At 38.7% G+C, this 19,855-nt stretch overlaps 1 protein-coding gene across 1 annotated transcript in view; it reads right to left on the minus strand.

Moving 5' to 3' along the window:
- Positions 1–7,444: 7,444 nt before the first annotated feature.
- REEP3 (receptor accessory protein 3) overlaps positions 7,445–19,855 on the minus strand; it is a 98,121-nt gene continuing 85,710 nt past the window's right edge. Inside the window, exons 7-8 of the mRNA XM_087432158.1 lie at positions 11,701–11,846; positions 7,445–10,994 (exon numbers count right to left, since the gene is read on the minus strand). Coding sequence (XP_087288284.1) covers positions 10,938–10,994; positions 11,701–11,846 — 203 coding nt within the window. The 3' untranslated portion in view covers positions 7,445–10,937. The remainder of the gene's footprint in view (positions 10,995–11,700; positions 11,847–19,855) is intronic.

Raw genomic sequence — 19,855 nt, forward strand, 5'->3', positions numbered from 1 at the left:
TAGCTACAATGGGAAACCCAGAAGCCAAATTTGTGTTTTAAAAAATGTCCCATTATCACATAAGCCTATGAGTCCATTACCATTTCATCCAATTTCCTCTAATTAGACTGAAAACTCTACTAGGGCAAGGATTTGGAGATGTGACTAGAGGGTTGCAGGTTTTATTTACTTGTTTCACAGGTGTTTTAAGACTCATACTCCTAAAGGAGTGACTTCCAAGTGCCATTGCCCACAACTTTTATTTTGTGATGAACAGAGCCTACTCCCATTAATAGTATAACAATAAGGAGTTCTTGCTATGCACCAAGCTTTGGTTAAGCACTTGATTTGCACTATTGGTTAATTCTTAATCCTTACACCACCCCTGTCTATACGTACAGTTACATTTTAGAAATGGTGAGGCACCAGGCACCAAGAGGTAGAGTAACTTGCCACAGGTCATAGAGCAAGCAATGGAAGAGCTATTATTTGAATACTGTATCCTGAGCACTTAATATCCTCTATTCTTCTTTTTTTTTGTCCTCCCCAAAGCCCCCCAGTGCATGGTTGTATATCCTAGTGGTAAGTCATTCTAGTTCTTCCTTCCGTATGAGCCACCACCACAGCCACAGCACGGCAACTGACAGAGGGGTGGTGCGGTTATGCCACCCAGAAACAAACCAGGCTGCTGAAGTGGTGAGAGCACCGATCTTTAACCACTAGACCATCAGGGTGCAGTCTACCCTGTTTTCTTTTGATTGTTCCCAGTGAAGCCCGGCGAGCCCGGCAGTCTTTGGGAGAGAAAACACCTTTATGTTTAGTTTCAGCTGGTGACTAAGGTGGGACCAGAGCCCATTCATGCACTTTGCCCCTAATGGGGGAGATTTGCCATAAGTTGAAGAAGGCTGTGAATAGGGTTACTTATTTTATTTTGGCGGAGCATATGTGATGATGGGCTGTCAGATGAAAAAGGACCAACATCATTTAACACCTTTTTCCTGTTGGTTGTGATTTTTTTCTTTTAGGATATTTTCCCCCTCTGCTTTTCTAAATTGTCGCAAAACATTTGCGCAATGACCTGGGGTGTTATGACACCCTTGGATGAAAATCTAAGGACAACTTGGATGAAGGACAACTTTTAAGTAAGAACACCGTCTGTCTTCGCCTTGGTCAAACAAATCGAATGGAAACAATTTGTTCAGATCGGAGCATCCAATAGACGCAGGCTCTTCGAAACAGCCCTGACTCCTTGGTAAACACTGTTGCTTAGCAAGACGTCAAAATTTCTGCGCGCAAACAAACGTCCGAGGGGCGCGCCCGCCCGCGCTCCGCAGACTTCTCGGACAAGCTCAGGTTTTGGAGAAAGTCTAGAGGGCCAGTGTAGCTCCTCCCTTTTCCGGTTAGGGAGAGGGGAAGAGGAGCAAGAATCGCTCGCCCGCTGTCCTCCTGTGGGAGGACGCCCCTCGCCGTCCCGGAAAGGTGCAGGGCACGTGGGGGAGAGTTGCACGGAAGGAGGAAACGCCTGTGCCTCAGCGCTGGAGCAGTGGGAGAGAAGGGGGGACCCTGCCCTCGGTGCCTTGCACGATCAGTGCGCCCCCCCCCCCCCGGAAACATGCCCTCCTGTCCCTCCCCCTTCACCATCTCCTGGGGACTTGGGTTGTAAAATCCCACGCAGTGGGGCGGACTTGGTACCGGGGCGGGGCGAGGCACCGACACGGCCCAGCACCCAACCGCCCCCTCGTCCCAGCGGCGTCTTCAGCCTGCCGGTACCTCCCAACACCCTCCCGCAATCCCCCATCATGGCTCCAGCACTCCAGTAACCCCGGACCGCAGTCCCAGCCCCCGCCCGCAAATCCCCAACCCCCCCGCCAGCCCATCTCGCGCCCCTGGGGCGTCTCCTGAGTCTGTACCCCGGCTGTCTGGGCTGTACAGGGAGGAGCCGCAGCCGCAGTAGCCCAGCCCTTCGGGCTTTTGGACTCCCCCAACCCTTTGAACAGCTGGGTGTGGGGGTTAGCGTTCCAGATGTGGCTCCTGGGCGGCCAGATGTGCGCGCTACCCCGCCCGGGGCCTGGCGGTCTGAGAGTCTGGGCGGATGCGTGGGAGGGGCTGGGAGTTTTCCCTCTGAGTTGACTTAAAAGGCGGCGGAACCTCAGCCCCCTGGGCTCCCCGCCTTGGCCTCTAAGCGCTCCCGGACGCACTGCCAAAAGAAAAGAAAAAGTTTCCAACCCAGCCCCTGCCCCTCTGCCGAGCAGCCCTTGGAGCTGCTCAAACCAGCAGGGAAAATAGAGCAGCTCTACAGGATACTCCAAAGAAAAGCCCTATGTTTTGACCATGCCACCCTACTCTTGGCCGTGGGACTTCGGGTGCGCAGCCAGCAAACCCCAGGTTTTGGGGGCAGAAGTTACAGTAGAGTTGCATTTGGGGCTTGCCCTAAAGCGCTCTTTGAAGGGTTATGGATTCCATATTTGAAACTGGAGGTCGTATTCCACCTGGTACAGGCAGTTCAGGGCGGGAGGAAAGCCAAGTGAACCCTGTGACTCAACCCCCTTGGAATGTGCCTGGAATAATAATAGTGACTTGAAAGGTTTTTATGGCCGAGGTAGTTGAGGAGACGAGGCTTCTACGCCTGCAGTTGGCGGACGGCCGAGGGGGGCAGTATTGCCTTTTGCTGCAGCGCCTGCAAACGGGACAAAAATAGTCGAAGCATCTGGTTTAAATCAACCAAAAATCGTTTCTATCAGCTTAACCCACCGTCTTACGGAACCGACGGTACAGGACAAGCCAAATATATTCTCGGTACTCTTTTAACACTCCAGTAATAGCGAAACCCAATCACATTTTACCGCTGGGATTTCCTAAGTGTCCTAACGTACAACTGTCGTTATTTTATAGATGTTGCAAATTAAACTTCCCTTTCTGAGGCTGTGTGTAGGCATGTGCTCAAGCATTTACATTTGCAAGCAACGCTCTGAATATGTTGCCTTTTTCTCTCTTCTTTTTTTTTTGGTAATTGATTTCGTTGAACCGTGCGGCCCTAGAATAGTAAAAAAAAAAAAAAAAAAAAAAATCTGAGGCCAACATATGGGTTGCTTACACTACCAAATATATAGCCGCATTTCCCTCCCTTAACGCCCTACTTAGAATTCCAAAGGCAAGTTGGAACAAAAGGAAAACGTGTCTGAGTGTAAAGGGAGAACTTGTGCCAAGAATTACAGTCACAGGATAAATAACCTTGTTTTCTCCTTCATCAGTGGCCGCTACCAAACCCCGTTCTTGGAAGGGGGCCAACAGTCTGTCTCGTGGAGGGTGCTGCTAATTAGAGAGAGCCCATAAACCTCTCTGTCAAAGAGGGCATATGACCTTCCCTTCAAGTCTAAACAATAAAGCTGGCGAACTGCAGACTGCACTCCACGCTGGCTGCCCCGCGTATTCCCTAAATAGGAACAGGACGAAGGCCAGGTTTAAGAGGTTACCATAGCTCTGCTCTCACACTTTGAGGAATCGGTCACTCCACTTCTCAGTATAACTTGTTTCAATTACTCTCTACAATCTATTTAGAGGAGAGCAGTTTGCAGAGAGAACTCATTGTCTAATCTAAATGAGGAAGCAATTATTACTTGCTGCAGTCTGATGTGCTTTGAGACTGTTGGGTCAAATATCAACCAGATCTCATGTAACTTTGCACTTTGGATGATATGTCCTTTTAATGACATTTATCCTTGCTTTTCTGAAAACTTTTTTTCTGTTAAGGTTACAAAGTTTTTTCCCCCTCCTCAGCCTTCAAAGTCTTTTCTAATTTTAGAATTTAAGTTATTGTAAGGTAAAGACCACGACCTCTACTGTACATCGCATAATGTTAAACATTTACAAAATTATTTTTTACTTTTTTTAATAGGCATCTTTTCAGAATATAGCAAAACAGAGTTCCCCAAGTCTTCCTTTCTCAGTCTAATTTACCTCCCTGGGAGCCCCCTGCAATCTTTAATTTTACACAACCTGTTATAAACTATAAATAATACAGTTCCACTTTCCTAGAACATATGGAAACTGTCGCCTGCTATATATCCTAACTGTACTTGCTTTCAACTTAAAGACTGAATAAAGTTCATCTCCTGTGTAAAAAGGCATTTGGCTCTTTTTGTGTTTCATTAGTTAAAACTCAGTATGGAACAGCGCATGAAAATTCTTGTTGTGAACAGAGCACGTAAAAGGGTTTACAAGGTGTGGTTTGAAGGGAGGAAGCCAGGGAGCAAATGCTGGTGGCAAGGCGAGGAAGGAAGGAAGGAAAGCACTTCCTGAGAGGATACTCCTCCTGTTTGAGCTACATCCTCTCCTCAAATCTCTTCCTGTTTGTCTTAGTCAATAATTGATAGTAAAGTTTGTCTTTATTTTTCGTATTCATTTTAAAAGCATCCTTTCTCTCCTTAGCAAGCTACTCTAAGAGCCAAATCTATTATTAACTTCAAATGACTCAAAAACTTCACTCCATTTAATCTTCTGATACGATTCTGATAAGATCTTCTGAAATTGCTGTATAATGCATATATGGTAAGAATCATTTCTATGTTAGCTGTTTAAATACCCGGTGACCACCAAGATAACCAAGTGTAATGGAACTAACAACACAAGAGTCTGAAACCGCAAGTGTTGTGGTTGGGTCCTAGGTTGGTCACTATTGAGTCTTGGTTTCTCCATCTGTAAAACAGGGATGATGCCTCTTCCCAAAGTGTGAAAACAAACTGAAATACAAATGTTACTTATCAACCACAAACAAAGGGCATCACAAGCCTTATAAGGTACAATTCTTCCTTTTCCAAATAAACCATGTACTACAACATTCCCTTTCTTTGTAAGATAAACTAATAAAATCCAAGATTTGTAATTTCTATATAGTAAATTAGTCAAACAACTTTATATTTCAAGGTAAACAGCATTTCCTTTGGAACTTAATTTTAAGGATACTGTGATGGTTAATTTTATGTGTCAATTAGGTAGCCCACCACTCAAGACATTTGGTCAAACATTAGTCTAGATTTGCTGTGAACGTATTTTTTAGATGAGATTTAAATCAGCAGGCTTTGAGTAAAGAACATTACCCTTCATATGTGGGTGGGCCTCATCCAATTAGTTAAGGCCTTAAGAGGGAAATCTACCTGCAGAATTGTCAGACTGCAGCTGCAACATCAACTCTTCCCTCGGTCTCCAGTCAGCCGTCCTGCCCTGCAGATTTGTGACTCGTTAGCCCCCACAACTGCAGAGCCAATTCCTTAAAATAAATCTGTCTCTCTCTCTCTCTCTGCACACATACACATCCTATTGGTTCCATTTCTCTGGAGAACTCTAATACAAAAACGTACTGTTGACTCCAGGCACTACCATACTCTATTGTAGCACTGAAATTTAGAGTTAATTTAAATTAGGCCTAACATTCCTAAGGGGGAAAAATCTCCACATATATCCCAAATTCTTTCCCAATACTTTGAGATAGCATCAGGTCAAAACACATTATAATTCAGCCAGATACTCTAATCTGGCTTCATCAACTCTTCTCACTCACCTTTTCCAAATTTCAGCATTAAAAATGCTTGGAAGAGAGGGGCCGGCCCCATGGCCTAGTGGTTAAGTTCGGTGTGCTCGGCTTTGGCAGTCCGGGTTCGGTTCCCTGGGCACAGACCTACATGGCTCGTCTGTCAGTGACCATGCTGGGTGGCGACCCACATACAAAACAGAGGAAGACTGGCACAGATGTTAGCTTAGGGCAAATCTTCCCCGAGCAAAAAGAGGAAGATTGGCAACAGATGTTAGCTCAGGGCAAATCTTCCTCAGCAAGGGAAAAAAAAAATGCATGGAAGAGAGAAAGTTCTCTTCCAAAGCTGATGTGCAAAAACCATCTGTTCCTATTCTGCACCTCTGTTCTCTTTTTACAACCTTCTCTCTTTTTGTATTTCCCAAAGGTACAAGTTGAAAAGATAAACTGTGACAGTTCTATGGGACTCAAGGTTAAGAGTCACCTTGAAAATTTTGCAAGCCTACGAAAAATGTAATAAGGGTTCAAGAAATTCTGCCTTAAATAAAAGTTATGCCCTGAGTACTCCGGGTGGGAGACGATGATGGTTTAAACTAGAGAAGCTGGAGGGGAGGGGAGTTTTTAATGGTCTAATTCAGGATATATTTTGGAGAAAGCCAAAAGGACTTACTAATGTATCAGATGTAAGAGGTCAGGGAAAGGGAATCAAGGATTAAAAAAACCAAACCAAAAAAAACCTCCTTTGAGAGAAACTAAATAAATTATTCAACAACCTAGAAGAAATCCTAGCATAAATAATACTCAAATAATTCAAATATTTGGTAATAGTGAATTTGTTTTTTTAAAGCAAGAATTATTTTCCTTAATTGTTATGCTATCCTACTTGGATATAGGCATTATGCAGAAACATAACAGTGCTACTGCACACAGTAGGCACTCAAGGAATATTTTTGAAAAAAATTGACGCTAATTTGATTTGTACATAATGCCAAAATACCATACTTTCCTTTTTCTTCTTCCTTCCCCTTGACCCTAATCTAGGATTGCCAGGTAAACTAAGAGTAAACATGGTGATTTTCCTGCTTTTGTTGAGCAGAGTCTTTTAGCATCCTACACTTACAATTATCATTCTTGTGCTTTAAAATTTCAATTCAAAGCATTATCTTATAAAAAGCAATTTAAAAAACATTACCAAAACCAGACCATAAGGAGAGTATTTCAAGGCTGGACTATTGATGGGTATGCAAAGGGGCAGAATGTTTTCCAGGGAACAATGAGTCAGTTTCTGACATGATTTTTGTTCCATGAATCTCTTTCTCAAGAACAGTGAACCACTTAAAGGGAGAATAAAACAGTGGAAAAAATGCTGCAGTTCATATACCCAGTGTGTTCTTTTGAATTTTTATTTTCATTTCTAACTTCTTTGGATCATCACAAGGATATACGTCCTAATAAAAATAAAAATATAACTCCATTTGGAAATACTTTCACACACATTATATATCATAATGAAGTAACACAAAGAAACTTTTTTAAACATACGATTTCTCTCTAAAGCTTAAATGTGAGGCAGACAGACGTCTGACTTTAAAACAGATGGAACCCCAGAACATTTCCAGGATACATAAAACTGAATTTTGCATTATATTTTATGTCTGAGACAGCTAACCAATACAAATTGATGGCTAGGGTTTCTATATTAATTGTTTTTTCGTATCTTCCCTTTCTAACATCCAAATTTAACAATTTAGTGTTTCTTTTGTAATCCTATGAATGAGCATTCCAGAATGCACATGTTTTTTATAATTTTCTCTGTGATTTGTAATCTTAAGTGTGTGCACATGTTGTCTATTATTTAATCAGGACATACTCAATTATAAATAATATCAATTCATGGAACCCAACATGTACTCTGACACAAGAAAAAAATACAAGAAGTCACTAATAAAATGAGTTTATTTTATATTAAAGTTTTCAAAAAACACATTTGTAAAATTATCCCCATACTAGGCCTAAAGATAGCCTTTACAAAGAAATTAAAAAATTACAAAACTGCTTTCTCTTAACTATTAAAGTACACAGATTTAAAAGGTGTTAAAAGAAAAAGTATTAATTCATGATCAGTGTTTAAAGAGTTAATATACATTAAATCTGTAGGATACTACTAGAAGATTAAATCCTAAAAAACATTTAGAGAAAAAGCTGTACTTTCCTTTCAGAAAGCTTTAATCTTAAATGATGTTTACTAAGAAATATACATACCACATACCACAGTAACAATGATCTCAAAGTTTACCTAATTGCTTTGCAAATAAATCAACCTACACAGGAAAAAACATAGGAAACTGCTTTTCAGTACATATTAATGCCTTAATTTTCCTGATAAAAGCAAATCAAAATGAAAATTTAGCCCATTCCAATTAAAAATACAAATTACTGATACTTAATATAAGATAGTATTGCATTATTTTCAAATACAAAAGTTCAAGCATTCCAAAAGCACAAACTGTGTTTTTCCAAAAAAAAGAAAGAAAGAAAACATATTTATGTAACCAATGTTTTACAGAAATTTGGAATATTTACATACTCTATAACACTGTAGAAATCTTTGGTGGTGACATATGGATTAAGTTCCCTGAAAACACTTTAATAATAATTTTGTTCCATCAATCTGTGTAGTCAAGTATTTATAATCAGTAAGGCTGGCAGTGTAATTTTCTAGCCAAATCCACATACATATAATGAAGTGTGTGGAGGGAATCTTATGTAGGACCTAGGTTGGTTTAGATAATTAATTACTTAGCAATAAGGTTTATTTCTGGCTCATTTTTATACCATAAAAAATATGGTAAACTAAAGAATAGACCCATTCTTACTTTCAAACAAACTCTGGAAATAGTTAATATCAATGAACAAGTTGAATGAATATGTAATAAAATAAAACACTGGCTACAATTTCTAGATAAACTTTAACAGCTATTTAACCAAAATAGAGCCCTAAATAGTTTGTGCAGCATCTGATGCCCACTCGCCAAGTGGTGGCAGTGGGAAAGCAAGGCACTGAGGTCGAGGGATGAATTTACCTCTTTTAAAACCAGTATACTTAAAAGCAGAGGAACAAAAAATGAACTGCTCCACCTTAAAAGAAAAAAATTTATGAGCTTACTATAGCACGTTCAAAGGAAAGGGCATGCTAAAACACATAAGAGAAAAGAAGCAAAATTTAAGCAATGTAAGAAAAGGAGAGAAATGAAACGATAGAAAGGCAAAATGACATTGGCTGTATGTAAGGATGTAATAGTAGAATTCTATCAGGGGAAGCATTGTGAGTGGGAAGAGATATAATTAAACAGAAGGACTTGCATCATCTCTTTGAGACTGGTGTTGTCTTTGATTAAAGGTTGTGATTCTAGAAGTGTAGAGGGATAAATAATTCCTTCAACTTAGAACCGTATATATGAGTTTACTGTAATTAAAGAATAGGTTTAATACTGAGATTAGACCTGAAAAAGATAAAATAGTGCAAATCAGCCCCCATAGGTATCGTTTTTGATACAAAGTCACTAACATGACCTTCTCAGGCAATTTGAGATGACACTGCCTTTAGCTAGGAAAGACAAGCATGGTATAGCATTTATATTAATAAGTCTAGTATTAGGCAATATAAATAAACCTCTTTTCCAAGAGTTTATAATCAGAATTCATAGGAATTTTGAACACAAATTAAAGAGTCTTTTCAGAAACTAACAGGCTAAAAATTAGTCAAGGTAAAGTAGATGAAGATATTCATAGAATTAAACTTTGGGAGAAAAGAAGTTGAATGAAATTTTACTTAATGTTATATAACACGAATGTGAGATAATCTAGAAAATATTTCGACTTATATCAAGAGAAATGTATGAATTATACTAAGGTATTCCTGAGTAAACATTCTGTTCTCTGCCAACACTAGGAGGAGGTCCTGAAATATACATTGCCAGCTGGTTTCATTTCTTAAAAGGTAGAAAGGTCAAAGATCTCACAAATCTCTCTCGTTTTTTTTTTTGGACAAACAAGTAGAACAGTAAATTATCTGAACAAGTACAATTGTCAGATTTGATTACTGATCACTAAAATTATCACCAGAAATATATGAGTTTAGAGTTCATAATGAATAGTTATCGATGCAACCTAAAAAAACCTCCAAGGTTCAGTAATTAAAAATATTTTGGATTAAAAAAATGATATTTTTCTAATATCTATTCTAATAGCTTCTAATGTGTACGATTAACAAAATCTGCATTTTGCACTGGCACCTATCTTCAGGAAATTATCTCGGCCAGAAGAGAAGGGATTCACATGATTCTAGTCAATGCCAGATTTATAAATCAGCAGCACATATCAGTGCCAAGCTTGCGAATGGATTGGCTGTTGGATAATTTCATGAATTAGAAGACACCTAAGTGTTATACTGGTCTCTGACAATATTTCACACAAACCACTACTTTTGAAGGCTGAAAATGTAACCAGTGTTGTTAAGAACATGCTAAGTTCAACTACAATATAGAGCTAAATATGGAAAACTGGTTAATGTTTAAAATAACTTCTTATCTGTAAAGAAGATAGAAATAATTAAAATTGAATTAGCTATATTTTTATATTATTAAAATCAAATAAATTTAACAAATGAAACCCACTATTTAACAAATGAAAAGAAATGATGCAATTCAAGGCATAAATTTGACATGTTAGAATATGACAAATAACAATAAAGATAGTGTCAATAAAAAAATAAATGTACAGTCATAAAATAAGTAAACAATTTTCAAGTGTGCAAAACTAGTCAGGAATAAAAGTGCTATGTGGATACCTGGTTTTCAAATATTTGTTTTGAAAACTTTCATTGATGGTGGAAAAACTAGAAAGGATTAAAAAAGTAAAAATGTAAAGAATATATAAAACATACTTTATCTTACATTATGCCCTTGTTCTACCACTGCTGGATCAGAGGCCCATTTAATTACTATCCTCATGTGACAGATATAACAAAAATGGAGGTAAACACAATACATTACCGCAAAGGCTGATGTATCTTGAACCATAAAAATACTCTTTTCAAGTATACTGTGGGTTCGCGTTTCATCTCATATCCCAGGCACTCAGTGTTGTTGAGGAATTTGAAAACAGCTAACACAATTTTCTATTATTTCTGATATATATATATATATATATATATATATACACACAAATTAGCTTTGCATAACTACCTTTAGTAGTCAAGATTTGGAAGTAATTGTTAAAGAAGAAAAACTATTTAAATTGATGAAAGTAAACCCTACCACCGCCACAATTTAAAGAATTATTTTAACGTGTAAATCCTGAACATATAATGTTAGAAAAAAAAAGTCGATGTATTAGCATAATTTGTCTTGGGATAGCGAAGTGTATATAACTAAAAATACACCTGTGGTCTCTTCTTCACTTTATATTTTAGTGACCCATACCGCACCTGAAGAGAGAAATGTATTATTACAAATTAGATGATCACTTTTTGAAATTAGATAGGACTTAATAGTTCATAATTGTAGTAATAATTGTTTAACTTTTCTGATATAAAGAATCAATTATCCTATAAGTGTGTACTCAAAAGACAGCACCACTTATATACTCAAAAATGTAGTTGGTACTCTGTTGGATACATGCTGCAGATCATCCCCACTAATAACAAATAAAAACATTAACTGTAATTATTTATGCTTTGCTTGCTACATGTCAATGAACATTGCTCACAATGATCTGAGGCCATTCACTGGAATTCTCGACTGTTTTCTGGGCACAAAGACAATATATTATTACGGATAATAAACTTTTACTGTTTAATCCTTACGTAGGGTTGGTTCAAGGTGAAACCATGTGGTTAATTCTGTTAGTTGTTTTCTTTGCTTATGCATAGCGCTGGCACTGGGTACTCATGACAACCATAGGATTTGCTATGTGAGAATACCATTTTCTGCTTATAGTGGAAGACTAGAAATTTACCATTTTCTAAATTTCCGTAGACCCTAATACATCAGATCTGAATAAAGAATTTTAAATATAACTGCTGCTCTATCATTTCAATCTTTCATTTATGGATCATTAATATCCTGAATGACAATGCAGCAGGGAGACCCCTTAATACTAATTATAGGAAAACAACTCTATACTTGACTAACCTCTTTGCGGCCTTTCACGGTTTTCACAGATTTCATGCTTTGTGATCTTCGAAGCCCTTTGTGTGTTACCATCTCATCATCTGAATATGGCCCATCCGCTTCTTCATCTGTTTTTTCATCTCCGTCTTTCAGTGGAATTCCATAACCTAAGCAAGTTGTCAAAACCAGCATGTTTTGGTCAAAGGATACCAGTCAGCACTGCCTCTTCACTGTGCCTGTTTGCAGTTCTCCGCGTGGTTTGTATTTGCCGGGTTACTCCTCTCCCTTTCCCATGTGGAATGTACTCCTTGCCCTTCATCATTAATCTCTGCCCCTTGCACTATTCTAGATGAAGCTCATAACTCATTTCTTCCAGGAAGTTTTCCCTGACCATTCCTATTTTTACTATGCATTTTTTCAGAATAATTAAAAATAATTTATTTTTGAGTAGGTAACACATTTATCTTGTTTAAAAATCAAAGAATATAAATAGATATACAGTGAAAAGTCTCTCCCTGCTCTTTCTCTTTTTCATGAATTCTAAACAACCTAAGCAATTGTTTTAATCTGTCATTTGTACCTTTGATTTTAATTAAGAATAAGCCCCCCAACTGCCCCCCCACAATGTGTCAAGCCTTTTGTCAAGATCAGGAATGGTAGGGTGAACTTAAGGAGTCATATAAGACCCAAAGGGACTAGAACTTTGGGCAAGATAAGTTCACTGGGGGCAGGTGATGGAGATGTTAAACCAACACTGTTGCAGCTGCTGAAATAAAACCCAGCCAGACAGGCTATAGCAATTAGAAATACCACAGGCTATGATGACAGATGTTAGTCAAAGAAAATAGCCAGCATCAGGAAGGTCAGCAAGAGACTGTGCGGGTGTGCTAAGAGGCTGCTTTGCATAGCTGCAAAGATTTAACATTGGCCAATACAGTAAGCCCCACCTTAACCCCGGGGCATACGATCCAAGATCCCCAGTGGATGCCTGAAACCGTGGATAGTACCAAACCCTATATATACTTTGTTTTTTCCTATGCACACATACCAATGATAAAGTTTAATTTATAAATTAGGCACACTAAGAGATTAACAACAATAATTAATAAGAAAGTAGAAAGTTAGAGGCTGGCCTGGTGGCACAGTGGTTAAGTGTGCACGCTCCGCTTCAGCAGTCTGGGGTTTGTAGCTTCGGATCCTGGTCACGCACCAACACACCGCTTGTCAAGCCATGCTGTGGTGGCGTCCCATATAAAGTAGAGGAAGATGGGCACGGATGCTAGCCCAGGGCCAATCTTCCTCAGCAAAAAAGAGGAGGATTGGCATCGGATGTTAGCTCAGGGCTGATCTTCCTCACCAAAAAAAAAAAAAAAAAAAGGTAGAAAATTATAATAATATACTGTAATAAAAGTTATGTAAATGTGGTATCTCTCAAAATATCTTATTGTACTGTACTCACCCTTCTTACTATAATGATGCGAGATGATAAAATGCCTATATGATGAGATGAAGTAACATAGGCATTCCAGAAACTGCAATAGCGGATAAGGGGGTACTACCATATTACAACATTCAGGCAGTCAGGCTGGTTATTGTCAGGAAGTCTGAGAGCATCCTGAGGCTGGGATTCAGGGACAAGAAAGCTCCCATTCCTGAAGCACTGGTTCTCATACTTAATAGAGTTTATTAGCACAAACTTATTAGCACATATTACAGTCATCTGGAGAACTTATTACTACACAGATTGCTGGGCCTGGGGTGAGAATCTACACTTCTAACAAGTTCCCCGGTGATGCTTGCGGTACTGGTCCAGACCCACACTTTGAGAACCACTGCCTGGATGGAGCAAGAGAGGATCCCAAGTCTAAGGCAATCAGAGTACTAGGTAGGTTATAAAGACAAGGGTGAGGTTACAAGGTTTCAAATTCTCCTTTAATAAAGATAAGGAGCATAGAAGCCTAAATCTTTAGGAGAGAAAAAAGTAGCAGGTTTTCCAGGCTCAAGAGGGTGCAAGGGATGGACTTCTTGTGTGTGAAGAAAAATATACTGAATAAACATTTATTAATCTGCTCTTTCAGGACATGAATAATTTGAGACTCACTAAGCAAACCACGAAGAGTTGTTAATAAGCCTCTTGGTCTCATAATAAGATAAACATCTTTAATTGTATATTAAGCGAGTACAATTTTATGCTGCCAGACTTCTAAGATAGAAATTAGTAAGGATTTGGAAGTAGAATCAGTCATCATTTAGGCAGAGATCCTTTGTTTTCCTGCAGCAGTCCAAGGAAGTGTGTTCTAGGTAGAAGAGACAGCGTGTGCAAAGGCACTAGGGCAGCAGGGAGCATGACTGCCTGGAAGAACTTCGAGGAGGCCAGTGTGGCCAGGGGAGGGGATGGGGTCAGCAGTCCTGGGAAAATGCTCCTGATGCACTATTAAGTGGGAAAAAAATGTACATATAGAAACAAACAAAGGAAAAACATAAAAATGAAACCATTACATCTCTTAGAAGTGGGCTTTTAGGTGATTTAAAATTTCTTCATTTTTCCTTTTTTTTTTTAATTTGCCAAATTTTTATTTAAAAAATGATATTACTTCTATAATTGGGGAAAATAAGCCAGAAAAAAAATATTTTTAGATTCTCATTGCTAGATTTTTCTCTATTGCTGTTGCTTATACTATATTCCTAATCCCAATATGATAAAAACTAAGGTAAAACACAGAATGAGGAATCAAGGAAAGAGAAAGGAAGTGACAACGATCCAAGAGTTCTCAGGAGCTGGCCCCATGGTGCAGTGGTTAAGTCCGGCATGCTCTGCTTCGGCGGCCTGGGTCCGTGGGTTCAGATCCCGGATGCAGACCTGCACCACTCAAGCCATGCTATGGTGGCGACCCACATGCGGACTAGAGGAGGATTGGCAAAGATGTTAGCTCAGGGCTAGTCTTCCTCAAGAAAAAAAGAGGAAGACTGGCAATAGATGTTAGCTCAGAGCAAATCTTCCTCAACAAAAAAAATAAAAAAAACTTCTCTAAGGCCACAGATGAAGCACAAGACAATACTTCATGGCCCATGTCATTTTAATTGAATCTCATTTAACATGATTAGGAATTGGAATTTCATTCAAAAGATGATTATATATACAACTTATTTCTTCTTTGTTCCCTGATTTTAGCTAAAAAAAATTTTATTAGCTTTCCAATTATGGTTTCAGGAAAAGTGATAGATTGATTCAGTATTCCGCAAGTATTTTTAAAATTCTATGTGTGAGGCAGCGTGCTAAATTATGGGGATACAATGATGAAAAAGACACAACTATCTTTTTCTATCCTAAGAAACCTACAGTCTAATAGGGGAAACAGACTCTAACGGGCAGTACAATACTGTAGTAAATGCTATGAATAGAAAATAAGGACAAGGTGCTACAGGAACACAGAGTAAGAGTAGTAATCAGCCTGGGGGCAGGGGCAGTGGGTTACGGGGGACTTCTTGTAGGAGGTCTGAATTCTGAGAGGCTCATGATTCTATATTCCTAGCACATGATGGAGTGGGAGACCAAGGCTGGGGAGCTAATATACCGCATGCTACTGAGTTTGGACTTCATCAGAGAGCAGTGGGCGTTGCGGGGGGTGGGGAGCAGTGAAACATTTTAAGCAGAAGAGTGACATGATTAGATTTGGGTTCTGGAAAAGATTCTTCTTGCACTTGGGAGAATGAAACAGAAGTACATGAGACTAGAAGCAGGGAGGTTATAGCAAGTCTGGCAGGTCAGAAATGACGGAGTCCAAGGAGGGAGGACAGAGAAAGTAGTCAAATTTGGGATCTATGGAGGTGAAATTGACATGTTTAACTTAACTTTCTAAACCAAACCCTGCATCAAAAAGAAAGGACACAAGTCAAATATCTTCACTAAAATATGCATTTTCTATTCCACTTAAAACCTGGAAATGAGTATGTATGAAAATTCTGCTGTGAGTGGTGGAAATAATGTTAGTCAAAGTTGTCCGAGGATTTAAAAGTCTTCAGAGGAGGAGAGGGAGACCTAAGATCATGAGAGAAGCCCATATCTGGATGCCACATCAGCACAGGAACTCGGCGAGTTGGAGGAGTGGTTTATGGGTCTGCCAAGCCTGGGCAAGGTGACGCTGGAGGGGTAAAGCTGGGACGGTACAAAGGTGATGCTCAGGTTGGCAGCTTCATATCATCAATCTAGGCTGGACAGAGACGTTGGAACAGTGCCTTCCATGCACATTCCTGAGGAGCAGTGACTGGGAACCTAAGAACGAGGAGCCTGTGCTGCCAGGGGCCCTGGGGTCTAAGGCTGCAGCTGCCTGGCCAGCTTCAGCCCAGAGCTCTGTTACCATTTTAGGAAACTAGCAGATGCTTTTGCAAACTGACCTGGTTTTATTCACAGCCTGTACATCTTAGAGTTGGTATATTTTGTCTTCCCTCCTTATAATAATAATAATAGCCAATATTGACCTGGTACTTAGCATTTACTAGGCACTGTTCTAAGCAGTTTTGATGTATTAATGTAAGTGCAGAATCATAGAAAGTTTGGTTTGGAAGGAGCCTTGGGCCTATGTTAGGAGAAGTGAGTACTTTGCCACCCATTAGCTGAGACCTTGAGTGAGTCTTGCCTCTCCTCGGCCTCAGTTTTCTTATCTGGTAAGGTGGTGAGACAGATGAGAGATGAATGAGTTTCTATATGAACACCAACTCTGAGCCAGCTGAGCTGTCTGGGCACATGTCGAGTAGAATTCTGAGTCAGCGTGGGAAAGTGCCACAACCCATCAGCAACGTCTCCCACCACAGGCACGGGAGCAGGGGGTAGGCATGCCCACTTATTTGCCGTCTTTGACTAAAGCATCTCTAAGGTTCCTTCCTGCTCAAATTTTTTGAATTCATAGTTCCAGCCCAACTGTCTCACTAAGTGTAGTCTCTTTATAAACTAAAAAGAGAATAAGACTTAGGTTAGGAACTTTGAATACCTCATTTCTGTCACTGAGTATGTAGTCTTTGACAAGTAATTTAATCTCCTTGAGCCTCAGTTTATTCATCCACAAAATAAGGATAAAAATATTTAACCTGCATCGTCACCTTAAGGATTAAATAAAGATGTAAAGCATCTAAAACAAAGCAAAAATCTCCTTATGTGCTGGTACTGAACCTGAATATTCAATCACTTTTAACTAATATGGGAGCAGCAGGTTATTTGCAGGAAAAAATATTTCCACTTATCAAAAATGTGTTCTTTCAAAGGAAGTGAACATCATGTTGAAGGTTGTCCATTTTCTTCCAAAAAGCATTTAGAGGCAGCTCTTTTTCCCACAGTGACAACATGCAGATTTGAATAACTTCATCAAAGCAGAACTGCTCTTGGTTGGCTAACCTCAAACTGCTCAGATCAGGCCATGATGAGTTTTCAAAAGGGACCCCCTTTTCCAGATATTTGAATTTGCTTGTGTGAACAATCAGAGCTTCTGAGGTAAATGTATGGATCGCATGAACTGGTAAACAGACTTGGCAATGTGAATTTTAATTCCCACACTGAAAAACTTATCAATTTGTTTTTTTCTTGAGTGATTTTGGAAGTAAATGAAATAGAAAAAAATTCATGATATAAAAAAAATGAGTACCTTAATTATTTTTCAAAAGAGTACTGTTGTTTTATTTCTGATTTTGAGTAATAGGTTGATTTTTTTTTTTAATCACTAAAATCCCACTACTCAGAGATAAACACTGTTAACATTTTAGTAATACCCTTCCAGACTCTCCTTTCTCTCTATATATATTTGAAAAATAATTTTTTATGTATATTAATCCATTTCATCTGCCTATTGTGTCTCTACAGTATAGGATTATAAAACATACTATTTCGTTGTTATTGATTCCCCCACGATCTGGATATGTTTTTATGTCAGTAAGTGTAGACTGACATCATTATTTTTCATGGCTAATAAGTCACCTTTTTGCTTAACCATTTCTTTTAAGCGTTTGGTTTGTTCCAACGTTTTGTTACGATAAACATCAATGAGATGAACACTCTTGTACATGCATCTTTGAATACTTGTCTGATTATTTCCTTATGACATATTCCTGGAAGTTTCTTGCTGAGTTAAAGGGAATAACTTTTGATAATGATTGCCAGATTGTCATCCAAAAGATTACTCCACTTTAAACTCCCATAAAAAGTTTATGGGAGTGTTTGTTTCCCAACATGCTTGCTGTGGTGGTTTTAAAACATGTCCATAAATTCTGACACTTTTCTCCCCTTCCCTTAAATCTCTAGGGCCTTTGCAGGTACTGCTTCAATTAAGAGCCTCAAGGCAGAAGTGACACTGCATGACTTCTGCCTTTTCTCTTGAGACACTGGCTCGGGGAGCCTGCAGCTGCCAGGTAAGAAGTCCAACGACCCCAGAGACCCTCAGAGACCACATAGAGAAACAAGGAGAGAGAGATGCTGGAGAAATCCCAACTATTCTAGCTACCAGCTGTTTGACTCTTGCCAGCTCAAACACCAGACATGTGAGTGAAGAAGGCTTTGAGATTATGATTCCAGCCCCAGCTGCTGTTTGACAGTAACTGCATAAGACCTTGAGTAAGAACTGCTTTCCTGAGCCCAGTCACCCCAGATTCAGGAGCAAAATAAATGACCGTGGTTTTTTTAAACCACTGTTTGGGGGTGGTTTGTTACACAGCAATAGATAACTAGAATAGTTACCACAAAGAGCACTGTTAAAGAAATTTTTTTGCCAATCTAGTGAGTGAAAATTACTATTAGTACTATTTTAATTTACTATTTCTTTGACTATCTCTAAGGCTGAATATCTTTTTCATGTATTTCTTATTCAGCTGTATTTGTTGATAGAATTGACAATAATTGACTTGTAAGAGTTCCTGAATAGTTAAAATCCGAACCTTTTGCCTGTAACATGTGATGAGACTATTTCTTGCAGTCAGTAGTTTGTCTTTTTTATGGTGTGGGATTTTTCCCCTCATATGGTGGTTTTATGTTTGTTCATATAGAAAAATCTCTCACACTTTTCCTTTATGTTTTCTGGTTTTGATGTTATGCTTATGAAGTTTGATCTATCCTAAGAGTATAAAAATATACACAGGAATTTCCTACTATATGGTTTAATTTCTTATATTTAAGTCTTAATCTTTTAAGAATTTATGTTTGAGGTGGAGGTATAACTTCATTCCCTTTCCTACTTTCTGAGTCTGACATTTATCCAAATACCACTTATAATCTGCCTTTTCCCCATCAAATTGAAAGGCCATCATTCTCATTTGGCAAATTTCCATGTATATCCGGACTTGTGTCTATCTAGACTATCTATTATTATCTTCTCTTCAACTATTCCTGTCCTGGAACCATACTACTTTATTAAAAATATTGTCAAGAGAAAGTTTTGGTTAAATTTTTTCCTTAGGGAAGAAAAGCTCAAAATATATACTATTCTGTAGAAAACATGGAATCTAGGCAAAGTACTGCATGTTAAAATTTTAATTTCATAACTGAACAAGTACCTTTCTTGTACTGCTACCACTTACTTTGTATTTTTATAAATCTTAAGTTATTTTAATTTCACGGTTTGAAATTTAAAAGAACTAAATAGCACCTCACTATCTTAAAATATTTTAGTCAACCATTTTAAATTTAATAGAGAAATAAAAATAATATTATGGATTTTCATATTTGTAATCCTGTTTTCATTTAAGTAATTGGAATATAATTCTTAACCAATTCTACAGTAAAAGATTGAATAAACTGCTGATAAAGGACTCATTACTGGTCCAAATTAGCAAAATATATACAGCAGACCTCATAATCAAAATCAGTATACCTAATTTTTAAATACATATTAAGAAAACTTGGGTCGAGGTTAAGTGCACGTGCTCTGCTGCTGGCGGCCTAGGCGCACACCGATACACCGCTTGTCAGGCCATGCTGTGGCAGCGTCCCACATACAGTGGAGGAAGATGGACACGGATGTTAGCCCAGGGCCAGTCTTCCTCAGCAAAAAGGAGGAGGATTGGCGTGGATGTTAGCTCAGGGCTGATCTTCCTCACAAAAAAAAAAAAAAGAAAGAAAATGAGTAACTATTTTTACATTACTAATGTATTAAGGATGATGGTTCAAAGTTCAATGGGTTCCTCACTCTTAAACGCA

The sequence above is a fragment of the Ceratotherium simum genome, chromosome 6 (assembly GCF_057802395.1).
Source record: "Ceratotherium simum simum isolate JZ-2026a chromosome 6, ASM5780239v1, whole genome shotgun sequence".
Lineage (NCBI taxonomy): Eukaryota > Metazoa > Chordata > Mammalia > Perissodactyla > Rhinocerotidae > Ceratotherium > Ceratotherium simum.